This window comes from Rhinolophus hipposideros (assembly GCF_964194185.1).
Source record: "Rhinolophus hipposideros genome assembly, chromosome: 5".
In the NCBI taxonomy this organism is placed as follows: Eukaryota; Metazoa; Chordata; class Mammalia; order Chiroptera; family Rhinolophidae; genus Rhinolophus; species Rhinolophus hipposideros.
Window position 1 is genome coordinate 67,669,594 of NC_138051.1, and position 13,598 is coordinate 67,683,191.

General features: G+C 35.3%; 1 protein-coding gene across 1 annotated transcript in view; it reads left to right on the forward strand.

The window, feature by feature from the left end:
* LRRC9 (leucine rich repeat containing 9) overlaps positions 1–13,598 on the forward strand; it is a 96,115-nt gene that overhangs the window by 30,837 nt on the left and 51,680 nt on the right. The window contains exons 13-15 of the mRNA XM_081049748.1: positions 9,122–9,254; positions 10,570–10,692; positions 11,322–11,437. Of these exons, the coding sequence (XP_080905874.1) occupies positions 9,122–9,254; positions 10,570–10,692; positions 11,322–11,437 (372 nt within the window). The remainder of the gene's footprint in view (positions 1–9,121; positions 9,255–10,569; positions 10,693–11,321; positions 11,438–13,598) is intronic.

Consider the following 13,598-nt stretch of genomic DNA (forward strand, 5'->3'; position numbering starts at 1 on the left):
CCTTCGTTAAGTTTATTCCTAGGTATTTTATTCTTTTTGCTGCAATTGCAAAAGGAATTGTTTTTTGTATTTCTTTTTCTGAGATTTCATTGTTAGTATATAGGAATGCAATGGACTTTTCTACGTTGATTTTGTAGCCAGCAACTTTACTGTATTCATTCATTGTTTCCAATAGCTTTTTGGTGGAGTATCTAGGGTTTTCTATATATAGCATCATGTCATCTGCAAAGAGTGACAATTTAACATTCATTCCCAATTTGGATGCCTTTTATTTCTTTCTCTTGCTTAATTGCTCTGGCAAGGACTTCCTACACTATGTTGAAAAGCAGAGGTGATAGGGGACAGCCCTGTCATGTTCCTGAACGTAGAGTAAAGGGCTTCAGTCTTTCTCCATTAATTATGAGATTAGCTGAGGGTTTGTCATATATGGCCTTTATTATGTTAAGGTATTTTCCTTCTATACCTATTTTATTAAGTGTTTTAATCATAAATCGATGTTGCTTCTTGTCAAATGTTTTTTCTGCATCAATTGATATAATCATATGATTTTTGTCCTTTATTTTGTTTATGTGATGTATCACATTGATAGATTTGGGGATGTTGAACCATCCTTGTGCCCTAGGGATGAACCCCACTTGGTCGTGATGAATAATCTTTTTAATGCATTGTTGTATTCAATTTGCTAGAATTTTGTTTAGGATTTTTGCGTCTGTATTCATCAGAGATATTGGTCTGTAGTTTTCATCTTTTGTGTTGTCCTTACCAGGTTTTGGTATCAGGGTAATGTTGGCCTCATAAAATGCGTTAGGAATTACTGTCTCTTCTTCAGTTTTTTGGAAGAGTTTGAGCAGGATTGGTATTAGATCCTCTTTGAAAGTTTGGTAGAATTCACTAGTGAAGCCATCTGGTCCAGGACTTTTTCTTTTGGGAAGGTTTTGGATGACTGATTCAATTTCGTTACTGGTGATCCGTCTGTTTAGATTTTCCAGTTCTTCATGGTTATTGAACTTGGTGGCATATATTCCCATAGTATTCTTGGATGATCCTTTGTATTTCTGTGGTGTCCGTGATAACTTCCCCTTTTTCATTTCTGATTTTTTTAATTAGTGTCTTCTCTCTTTTTATCTTAGTGAGTCTAGCCAAGGGTTTGTCAATTGTGTTAATCTTTTCAAAGAACCAGCTCTTTGTCACATTAATGTTTTCTATTGTCTTTTTGTTCTCTATTTCATTTAGTTCTGGTCTGATTTTTGTTATTTCCTTTCTTCTGCTGACCTTGGGTTTCACTTGTTCTTCTTTTTCTAGTTCTTTAAGGTGTAACATGAGGTTACTTATTGGGGATTTTTCTTGTTTCTTGAGATAGGCCTGTAATGATATAAATTTCCCTCTTAAAACTGCTTTTGCTGCATCCCAAAAATTTTGGTAGGACGTATTTTCATTATCATTTGTTTCTATGTATCTTTCGATCTCTCCTTTAATTTCTTCTTTGACCTGGTCGTTCTTTAAAAGTATGTTGTTTAATCTCCATGTATCTGTGTTTTTTCCTGCTTTCTTTTTGCAGTTGATATCCAATTTCAAAGCCTTGTGATCATAGAATATGCTTGGTATGATTTCAATCTTCTTAAATTTGCTGAGGCTGATTTTATGTCCCAATATATGGTCTATCCTTGAGAATGTTCCATGTACACTAGAAAAAAAAATGTATAGTCTGATGTTTTAGGATGAAGTGCTCTATATATGTCAATTATGTCCATTTCATCTAATGTGTCATTTAGGGCTGCTCTTTCATTATTTATTTTCTGCTTGGATGATGTACCCATAGCTGTCAATGATGTAGTTAACTCGCCTAGTATAATTGTGTTTTGGTCAGTTTCTCCCTTTAGTTCTGTTAGTAGTTGCTTGGTATAATTTGGTGCTCCCTGATTGGGGGCATAAATATTGATGACTGTTATGTCTTCTTGTTGTATAGTCCCCTTTACCATTATGAAATGTCCATCTTTGTCTCTTGTTACCTTTTTCACCCTGAAGTCTGTTTCATCTGATATCAGTATGGCTACACCTGATTTTCTCTGGGTACTATTTGCTTGGAGTGTCAATTTCCACCCTTTCACTTTGAGTCTATGCTTTTCCTTGTAGCTGAGATGTGTCTCTTAGAGACAGCATATGGTTGCGTTTAGTTTTTTGATCCAATCTTCTACTCTGTACTTTTTTATTGGTGAGTTCAGTCCATTTACATTTAGGGTAATTATTGATATGTGAGGATTTCTTGTCATTCTATCTTTAGTTTTCTGGTAAGGCTGTGTCTCCATTGTTTCTTTGCCTTTTTGATGTTGTCTATTATTTCTGTGTGGTGGTATTCTATGATGTTTCCCTCTGTTTCTTCTTTTATTACAGTATATATTTCAGTTCTGGATGTTTTTTGAGTGGTTACCCTTAAGTTTATGTAAAAGAAAGTTTGATATTTAGAGTATCCCATTTTCTTCAGCACGCTTACTTTCTCCATTCCCATATTCTGGTTCAGGCCTTTACTCTCCCCCTTTTTATGTTTTGGTTGCCACAAATTGTCCCTGTTGATGGTGGTTGAATAGCCTCCTTTAGTATTTCTTGTAGTGCAGGTTGTGTGTTAGAAAATTCCCTCAGCTTCTGTATGTTTGGAAAGGTCTTTATTCCTCCTTCATATCTAAAGGATATCTTTGCTGGATATATTATTCTTGGCTCATAATTTCTCTCTTTCAATAGTTTGAATATTTGGTTCCACTCCCTCCTGGCTTGTAGAGTTTCTGCTGAAAAATCTGATGATAATCTAATGGGCTTTCCTTTGTAGGTTACTGTCTTCTTTTCCCTGGCTGCCTTGAGGATTCTTTCTTTGTTGTTGATTTTAGACAGCTTAAATATAATGTGCCTTGGAGAAGGCCTGTGGGATTGAGGTAATTAGGTGTTCTATTTGCTCCTTGGATTCGAGGATCCAGTTCTGTCCACAGTTTGAGATGTTCTGATCGACAATTTGTTTGAATATATTCTCTGTTCCCTTCTCTCTTTCTTCTCCTTCTGATATGCCCATTATTCTTATATTGCTCTTTCTGATGGAGTCAGAAAGTTCTTGTAGAATTCTTTCATTTCTTTTAAGTCTCAAGTCTCTTTCTTCTTCCATTTGTGTAAATTCCACGTTTCTATCTTCGATGTCACTGATTCTTTCCTCCATCTGGTCAACTCTACTAACTAAGCTGGATATTTTATTATTTCTTCTATTGAGTTCTTAATCTCCAGAAATTCCATTTGGTTCTTTTTCAAAATTTTAATCTCTTTCATAAAATGCTCATGTCATTCTTTGATTGTGTTTCTGAGTTCATTAAACTGCCTTTCTGTGTTTCCTTGCATCTCGTTGAGTTTTTTCAGAACTGCAGTATTGAATTCTCTGTCATTTAAGTTACATATTTCCATATCTTTAAGTTTCTTTTCTGGAGACTTTTCACTTTCTTTCTGAGCTGTCTTGTTGTCTTGATCATTCATGGCAATTACTGATGTATTATTTCTCTTCCTAGACATCTACAGGAGTGGCTTCTGGAACAGGTTGATAGAAAGAGGTCTTTTTTTTGTTTTCCAGTCATTGTTGGTAGAATGTTTTATTTTCTCTCCAACTGCAGCATTTTTTTTTCTCTCACACGGTAGTGCTATGTTTTCTCTGCACTATTCCAGCTTCTCACACAATGGGGGGATTCCCTGGGAGATGGGCTTCTCCTTTGTTAATAGTTTGCCTGGGTCACAGGGCACAGTGTCCATGTGGGTATGCAGAGAGCTTTTGAAGTTCCAAAGCTCTTCCTGCACCAGATTCAGAGCCGGTATGTTACAGCAGTTCCGTTTACTCCTGTAGGGATCCGCCCAGATATGTGGGGCTAGGGGCGGGGTGAGTTGTGAGAGGTGGCCCAAAGCAATGGCTGCGGCCATCACCATAGCCGGTCTTGCTTCCATAGCTCCCTCCCCTTTGCCGGGGGAATCTGTGTCTGCAGTCCACAGTTCTCAGATCAGCAAATATTCTGCTCTTTTGATCTGACACTACTACTCTTCCGCTTCTAGCTCCGGGCAGGTGGGGATGGGCCGAGCTCTGGGAGGGTAAGGAGGGGGCGGCTAGTCTCCATGCCTAAGGCTTCCGTTCTCCACTCGACAGTGAGGGCTTAAACCACCGATTTCAGCCCTCTTCCCTCAGTCTTTTCTCCGAGGTCTCTGCCATAGCGTTGGGTTCAGCCATGTTATATGCTGCCCTCTCAGCCCTGTGGGCCATAAGCAGAGCCCTAGCAGTCCGAGTCCTTCCCTCTCCCGCAGCTGCAGTAGTTCCAGATGCAGCGAGCTCCGAGCACTGAGCTAGGACTGCATCCTGCACTTGCGCGGCTCCGTCTCCACACTTCTCCTTTCCCTCCTTCCCCACTCGCGCAGTTCTGCCACCTTTAGGTGAATTCAGTAGTGGGTCTCTTGGTCTTGCCTGTCTGCTGTGCAGGGAGTCCTTTGTGGAGTTATAGATGTTCGATTAGTTGTAAATTCCATGGGAGATATACAGAGGCTCACCTCACGCCACCATTTTGATGACGCCTCCCCTTATCTCAATATTCAAAGCATAATTATTCACAATAATCAAAAAAGTAGAAACCACCCCAATGTCCATCAACAGATGAATGGATAAACAAAATGTATACACATACAATGCAATTTTATTCAGCCATAAAAAAATGAAATTCTGATACATGCTACAACATGCATGAATCTTGAAAACATGCTAAATGAAAGAAGCCAGTCATAAATGGACAAATACTGTATGATTCCACTTATATAAGGTACCTAGAACAGGCAAATTGATAGAAATAGAAAGTGGAATTGGTGTTACCAAGGGATAGGAAGGATAGACATATGGAAATTATGCTTAATGAGTACAGAGCTTCTATTTGGGATGATGAAAAGTTCTGGAAATGGATGGTGGTGTGGTTGCACAATATTGTGAATGTAGTTAATGCCATTGAATTGTACACTTAAAAATAGTTAAAATGGTATCTTTTACTGTATTTTTTTTTACCACAATAATAAAAAAAGCATTCCAGCTGCTCGGTGGAGAGATTAGAGGGAGTAGGAGCAAATGACAGGGGCACTATTTGCAGGAGGTTCTACAATGGCTCAGGCCAGACGTGATGGTGGCTGCAGCAAGGTGGCCCTCACTGTACTTTCAGGAAGAGAAAGGAGAAGGAGGTGGGGAACTGTGGGTTTTAGAAGGTGGAGTGAAGTGCTCAGAGTCATTCCAGAGAACTCTGGACCATCATGGGCACACAGGGTTGGGTAGGGATGGGGCTAACATTTCTGTGTGTTTTCTGCATGCCATTCACTGCGCTTATGCTTCATCTCCTGCATCTCCTAAAAGAGTTGCAATAGCTCTAATCCACCCAACAGCCCTCTGCACTGCTCCCTGCACTGCATTAGCCACTACCCATGTGTGGCTGCTATGCATTTGAATTGTGATTAATCAGAACCGAGATGTGCTCTAAGTTTAAAATATACACCACTTTTTGAAGACTTGATACAGAAAACAGGACTATAATTTCTTACATTGATTACATGTCGAAATGATAATATTTTGGAATATTTGATTAAATATAATGTATTACTAAAATTTATCAAAAAAGTACTTGGACCAGTTCCTGGCACATGGAAATTTTTGATACAATTTATCATGATTGTCTGAAACATTTGATATTATTTGACTGCTCTTTCCTTTTCGAAACTCTCCTTTGGCATCCATGATATTACACTACTGTTATTCTCCTGTTTTTCTGATTGTCCCATTTTTTGTTTCCTTTTTGTTCCTCATTTTGCCTCAAAACATAAGAATACCAGAAAATTAAAATTTACTAATCTTCCCTTCTTTCTGCACCCACCATCAATTACTCTCATTGTTAAAATCTTAGAAATGGGGGAACACAATTAGCTGAAAAAAACACTGTGTAGCATGTAGATCAGATAAGTTAGATTTCTATGCTATTATATGTACACACTGAGTAAGGATACATAGTTATGTTCTGTATCATTTAAGAGATGGGATCTGATTTAAAAGATGAGCTGTGTAAACAATTCAGAATGTGGCATAGTTTGGCAGTACTTGACTGAGGCAGAGGGCTGGCTGGCGTAGGGAAGATCAAATATGTCATGGTCAATAGCCATAGGGAGTATTATTTATTTGACTTTGGCTTACATCCCCCAGCTAGCCCATCTCCTGATCTCTGCTCTGACACCCACAGCTGCCATTCCTGCATGGTTATCCACTTTATCTTCTTATACGATATGTCTAAAACAAGCTTTTAATCTTTTGCTCATAAGCAGCTCCCTCCCATTTTCTTTCCTTATTTCTATTAACAATATTGTCATTCCCTCCACTGAACAGGTTCAAAGCCTTGGAAGTTTTTGACCAGTCCCTCTTCCATTAACCCTACATCTAATCATTTGCCATTTTAGTGATTCCTTTTTTACTGTATCGCTTGCATTCCTCCTTTCCCTCCCTGTTGCCGTTGCCTGCCACCACTCAGTAGCCTTCTAATCTTTGCCAATAGTTTCCTAACAAGAAACCCTGCCCTTCTTTCTCCTCCTGCCACCTTTAATAATACAGACAAATCGATCTTTCCTAAACTATTTTTTCCAGAGAGCATACTGCACTGTGTCATGAGAAACCTTCAGCAGCTTCCCGTTACTTCCAATAATGGAGTCCAAATTCCTCTCCCCAGCAAAATTTAAGACCCTTTACAATACAGCTTCAACCTAACTCTGCGTTACCAACCACACCAGTGTCCCAAGGATGTACTTTACTTGTGATTCTCCTAAACACACCTCAACACCTTCCTTCGATGAAATGCCTTTTCCTCCTTTTTCCCTGTGGCATACATGTCCTTCAAGTCTCAGCTCAAGAACTTGCTCCTCGGTGAAGCCTGTCCTGAATTCTCAACCAGTAGGAGCCCTCCTACTTAGTTTACAGGTTTTTTAAAAAAGGCAATTAAAATGGAGAACTGTAAACAAATGATTTACCTAAAGAATCCTTTAGTATAACTTAAAACACGTAAGCTTACAGTCATCTGTCTTTTTATGGAGGGCCAAAGCCTTTGAGTATGAGTTTGGAACTCTACGTAGTCTTTCTTGCATCAGCCACAACCATATTACATATTAGTTTTGGTTGCTTTAAAATTGAGCATGAACTTAAAGATTCTTGCAAAGCAACTTGAATGCAAGAATCCATCTGGTTTGTATGACCCTCCTTGCCACTACCAATTTGCATTTATTTCCCCTACACATTTTGACAGAAGTAGTTAATGATTATTAGCCTCTATGGAATCTTACCAAAGCTTTTCACTTAGTTTTCAGAGAAACATCTCTCATTCTCATATTTCATTGCTTTATGTAATGGGCATAATTTCAATGACAAATACAATTGGTATAAACTAGTTTAGGAAGAAAATTAACTGACTTTTGGTAAGTATAAAGCATGACTGGGTGAAACAAGTGTATCAGCATTTTAAAAAGTACCCATTTATGCTTGAATTATCACCATACTGTGGGTTAGAGAGAGAATGGAAAATACTGGTTAATCCTATGAATTGGTTAAGTAAAGCTTGACTAAGGGGAATCAATTGGGAACTTTTATTGTAGCACATTTGTTATGTTGAAATATAATCATTTCTCTATAAGTTCTTGAGGGCGAGGACTTTGTTTATACATTCTTACTTGGAGTCTGATAAATAAAAGATGGATGGTTGGATACATGGATGGATGGCAACCACACCTATTTCTGTATCTTTATATGTTTTCCTTCTCTTAAGAATACTTTCCTTTAAAAAAAAAAAAAAGAATACTTTCCTTTAAAGTTTATGAGTTTTGGAATTTTGTCTAATCTTCAAAGCCTAGCCACGATCCCATTACCTCTAAAAATTCCTTCTTAATCACCTCACTTTAAAAAAGATATCTCATTTCACACATCTTGTGATGCCTTGTATTTTTAATTATTGGGTATAGTTTCTTTTATCCCCTCTCTTATTTGAGGGCCAAGACCATGCAGTAGCCTCGTAATGCCATGCAAATATCTAATGGATATTTAGTGATGTTCACTAGAAGTATAAGATTATATTTAATGGGATGTGGAATTTATGGTCACATGAGGCACATTTCAGTATTTATTTTTTAAAAAACCTCTTCGGATAACAGGTTTCAATAAGAAAAAAATATGGAGAAAATTCAGCATTTATAGAAAAGATAGATTTCTAGATAATTTGGCTACTAATATTAAACTAGTAATAATTTCAAAACTGAGATAGTGAGAGCGGGGAGTAGAAGTGAGTTCAAATCATGACTGCAAAATTCTACTTCTGTCCTTGGGTAGATCAATAATCTCTCTTAGCTCTGGATTTTTTACTGCTAAAAATAGAGATTGTTTTTGCTTTTTAGAGTTGCTTTCCCAGCAAGTAATATGAATATCTCTGATAAAACACTTTCAAGAAATAAATCTAGTCAAATAAATCTAGCAAACCGATTTCCATGCATTAGAACAAGTATCTGGAAAACAACGTCGATTATTAGACAAGATATATTATGAAACATATATACATATGTATATATTTATATATTAAATATATATACATATATATTTCATAATATATCTGGTCTAATTTTATATATATATATATATATATATACATATATATATATATATATATATATGCCTTATATAAGCCTTCACTGATGTAATTCCCACAGGATTTTCTTTTTAGAACTTACACGATTTACTAGTGGAATATCACTGAATATGTGTAAAACTGTAGCTCCTGAACCACACAGTGTTTTCAGTCTTGACTCTGGCTGCTTTTACAAAAACAATACTGTTCTACATTACTTTTCACAAACCTATTTACATATACATTTAAAATACATTATATAAATGGTTTTACAGAATTTAGTTGCTCATGAAGGTTATCCACTTCTTTTCAGTGAATCTGGCCTGCGTTTTCTTTGCCCAGATACATAAAATAGAAAATAATAAACCATCTGTATTGATGCTGAGGTACTGTCAATTTTGTAAAAATACTCAGACTTTGTTTTTGCATTACAGCTCCCTCTCAGAAAAGAAGCTGTTATTCTTGCCAACAGCCTAAGTATATGTGACTGTCCCAGAATTCAATTTCTACAGCAGAAGTACAAGGATGAGAAGAAAAACTCTTTTGAGCATGAGCTCTTTAGACATGGTAATACAAATGTACAGTATTTCTGAACTTTTAAGTTATAAGTCTTCAAATTCATTAATTATTTCCATAACATTTTTGATGCTTGGTTTTACCAACCTGGGAGATTTTCTGAAACCTATTTTATTAAATATTTACCAGTGTAGTAATACATGACTTTCTGATCTATTACTTTAATCAAGTTATCAATAGATATTTACTGAGTGATTATCATGTGTTTATAAGGATGAGACTCATTTGTTACTCATATTTAATCCTGCTTATATGATATAAACACCTCATAGTCTGCTTTTGTTCATTAAGTAGTGTCCCAAAATAAAAAAACTTTATATTAATATATACATACATATACATGCATATATACACATACATATACATATGTGTGTATTATACACACACACACACACACACAAAATTCATAGGGAAGAGAAAAGAGAACTTGGCCAATTTACGCATTAATCATCATATAGAGCACTCAGGAAGGCAGGCCTTATTTGTCCTTAATCATCAAAATATAATAATAAATCCTAGTTTTAAATGCAAAATTGGCTAAAAACAAATTGTGAAATGTATGGATTGCTTAATAAGTTGCCTTTTGGAAGATGAACTTTTGGTATTTAATTTATTCAGTCATATGTACTTTATTTGCATCTTGAATATGTATAAGTAAAAGTACATGACCCAGTTTCTAGGACACATCCCCTACAGATAGGGGAAAGAGACCAATTCATCATGTTCTCTCTTGCCTCACCCTCTTCCACATTCATTCTTCAGTCCCACACATATTTATTGAATGCTTACTCTGTGTGAGGCATGTGGTAGGTGATAGTGATACAGGCAATGCAAAGTGGACACATTTTCTCCTTTATGGTGTTTATGAACATTAATAATTATGCAAATAAATATAAAATTACAATTACCAGAAAAGCTACAAAGATGAAGTATTAATGCATCGTGCCAAAGAATGTATAATAAGGAGATTTGATCAGGTCAGGGACTAAGGGACACGTAATTGTTGGTCTCAACTATCCAACCTACTAAAGATTGAGTAGTCAGAAATATGGTTAATTTATTTATATGAGTGATAAAATCACAGGAATCCTCTTTTATAACCATTTTATTTATTGAACAAATATTTCTTGAGCTCCTGTTTTGGGTGAAGCAATGTGCTATGTGCTATCCAGTGGCAAAAAGATAGCCAGAATCTCTGCCTTTACACAATATGCAATCAAGTCTGGGGCCAACCAATAAGGAAGGTGATATTGGAAAATGACTAAAATGCATTATTGTTAAAAATGATTTGTTTTTTTCATCTTAGGCATCCTTCTCATTACAAAGGTTTTCCTTGGCCAGAGTGTTCAGGCTCGTGAACAGGACTCCATCAGTCAAGCCAACTATCCAATGGTTAATTCAGTGTTCATTCCTCGAAAATATTTACTAAGTATGTTTGCCATAAAGAGAAATCTGCTTTCAACTTTCTGAATACAAAATGTTTGTATTTCATACAGATGCTTACAGTTTAACCTCTACCTAAAACAGTTTGTAAACTTTTCTTCAAAAAAATGTTCCTAGCTACTGAGCTTCCATTTTTCTACCCTCTATTTCAATGTCATTTATATACGTGTATGTGTAGATATTCTAGTTTGTAAAATTTTATTTTATTTTATATTTCACATACATATAAGTACCATATATGTATTATATATGATATATATAATATGTATTTCAAAAGATAAAAACTTTTAACGACAAGTTTTTAGAGTAATACATTTGTTGAAACTACATGGCCAAACAGAAAAGTGAAAAAGTACGAAAAGGTAAAATAATACGAATAAAATTAAACCCTACTAGTCTATGTAGTGAAAAGGTGACTAGTAAGTATTTACAGAATTAATAAACTATCTGTGGTGTTGGGGGGAGATATGAGAAAAAAAACACAATAACATAATAGTTGGAGTTTGTAGTACTGAGTTTGTTGTTTATTAATCCATGTAAGAATGAAAAAGGTATATTATGTTTCATTTTGAAGAGTGTTTGTTTTGCTTGTTTCTGTTTTTTATCTTACTCTAGATTCTATAGTGCAGCAAAGAGACTGTGATTGCAACTTTCGGCAGTGCAAGTGGTTTGTCTTTGACCATGACTTTGTTTTGCCAGAATACATCGTTGAATTTGAGTATATTACGGTGGTATGAATGTATTTTTAAAGCTGGAATTCCTTATATGAGAACAGAACAGTAATTTGAAGTCCAATGTTATGTCAAGTTTATTTTACATATGCATAGTTAATTTTGAAAACAAATCATTATGACACCGAAATATTTTAATTATGCAAATATATTACATGAGTAATATATGGCTATAATCTCACCAGAAAAAATTCAACTATATTGAAGAATATAGAATAAACATGAAAATCTGCTTTTGCTTCAACCCCACTGCCACTCCCTTTCATGAAGGCATCCACTGTTAACAGCTTTATGGGTTTGCTTTCAATCCTTTTTCTAAGCATTTCTATGTCACTTGTCTTTTATTTGTAGCAAAAAACTCAGTTGTCATTTTAATTTGTAAATTACAAGTTAATTTTTAAAAGGTCAATTTTTTCCATCTTTTCTGGTGTGGATTCTGAATTTTTTGTCTCGTTTCAGAAGGCATTTATATAAATCTTCTTTATTTTCTTCCAAGTCTACATAAGTTCTTCTAAACGTTTACTTTATTAGTTCCACCTAGAAATTGTTTTATATTGTATGAGGTAGGGTGATCAAATATTTTTTCTAAAAATGCATAGCTATTTGACAAGCATCATCTTTTTTGCTGTATTTGAAAATACCATCTTTATTGTTAAAATTATTTTCATATAAAAGGGGTCTTTTACTGATCCTCCTATTCTGTTCATTGATCTCTTTGTCTAATCTTGGACTCCTACCACACTGTTTTGGTTATTACAACCTTGATCATATGTTTTGATATGTAATAGGGCAAATTTCCTTCCCCTTCCCCAACTCCTTAAAAGAAAAAAAAAATCTTGGCTATTTTTGAGCATTTTCTTTTCCAAATAAAATTTAGAATCAGCTTGTAAAGTTCTATTTTAAAATCCTATTAGGATTTGATTGAGATTGTATTGAATTTAAAACTTAATTTAGGGTGAACTAAATACTTTGCAGTATTGGGCTTCTCATCCAGGACCATGGTTAAGTTATTCCATTTACTCAAGTCTTCTCTTACAGTTTTCTTTACATTGATCTTAAACATTTCTTGTTAAGTATTGTTCTGGGTATTTATATTGTTATTATGAATGGGATTGTATTAGTCAAGTACACTTTCAGCAAAAAACACAGAAACCCAAACAAATAGTAAATAGAGTAACTCAAATAATAAGAAGTCAAGAGGTGAGCAGTTCCTGATTGCTGTTACTGTTCAGTGACATCAGCGAAGACATTAGCTCCATTCTTCTGCTTGCCACATCATGAGCTCTTTCGATGTGAAGGTTCAGTTCTTTCTTCACTTCTGGGAAGTTTCCTTCTCTTAATTCATTGATTATTTCTTCTATTCTCTGTCAAGCTGCCTAGCATCTTTATTAGTTAAACATTGGACTTAATTAATTAATTATCCATGTCTTGTAATTTTTTTTTTTACATCTCCATTTTTAAAATTCTATGTTTTGGAAGATTTCCTCAATATTAGCTTCCATACTGCTGATTTGATCTGCTGCCATATCCATTTGGGTGTTCAGAGCATTTAGTGATTATTTTTTATTTCACTAATTGTTTTTAATTTGACTTTGAAATGTTTACCCTATTTTCTATGGTAGATGCTTTATTCTTATAAATGCTTTATTCTCCCAGATTTAAAAAAAATCTCGTATGGACCAGTTTGGGTTTTTTTAGAGCCATTTCCATTTGTTTCATGTTGTGCTTGCTTATCCATCCACAGTTGGTACCATAATTACCCAATTACCTGGATGCCTAATTACCTACAGCCTCCTCCTGCTGTTTAACTTGTTCACTCTGAACACCTGGTTTCTCTGGATCTGTTCTTCAGTGTGTTTATCTCCTGTGTATGTTTTGGCTACAGGTTATATTTCTGCTCCTTTTTCTCTGTCAATCACTGAATGATTTATGTCTCACAATTTTTAGTCTTTTGTTGCAGCTCTCTTCGCTGTTTTAAATTATATTTTGCCAGTTTTAAGGACTATTCAGTGGGAGGGGATGAATATACTCATCCTTAGCCCACAATTTTAATCTACTCTCATAGATTTCCTAATGTGATTCTGAGCATCGCAGATATTACTACATAACTGAAAAACTTAATTTATCTTTACTACAAAATCTATTTCTTGCTCAAAAGGAT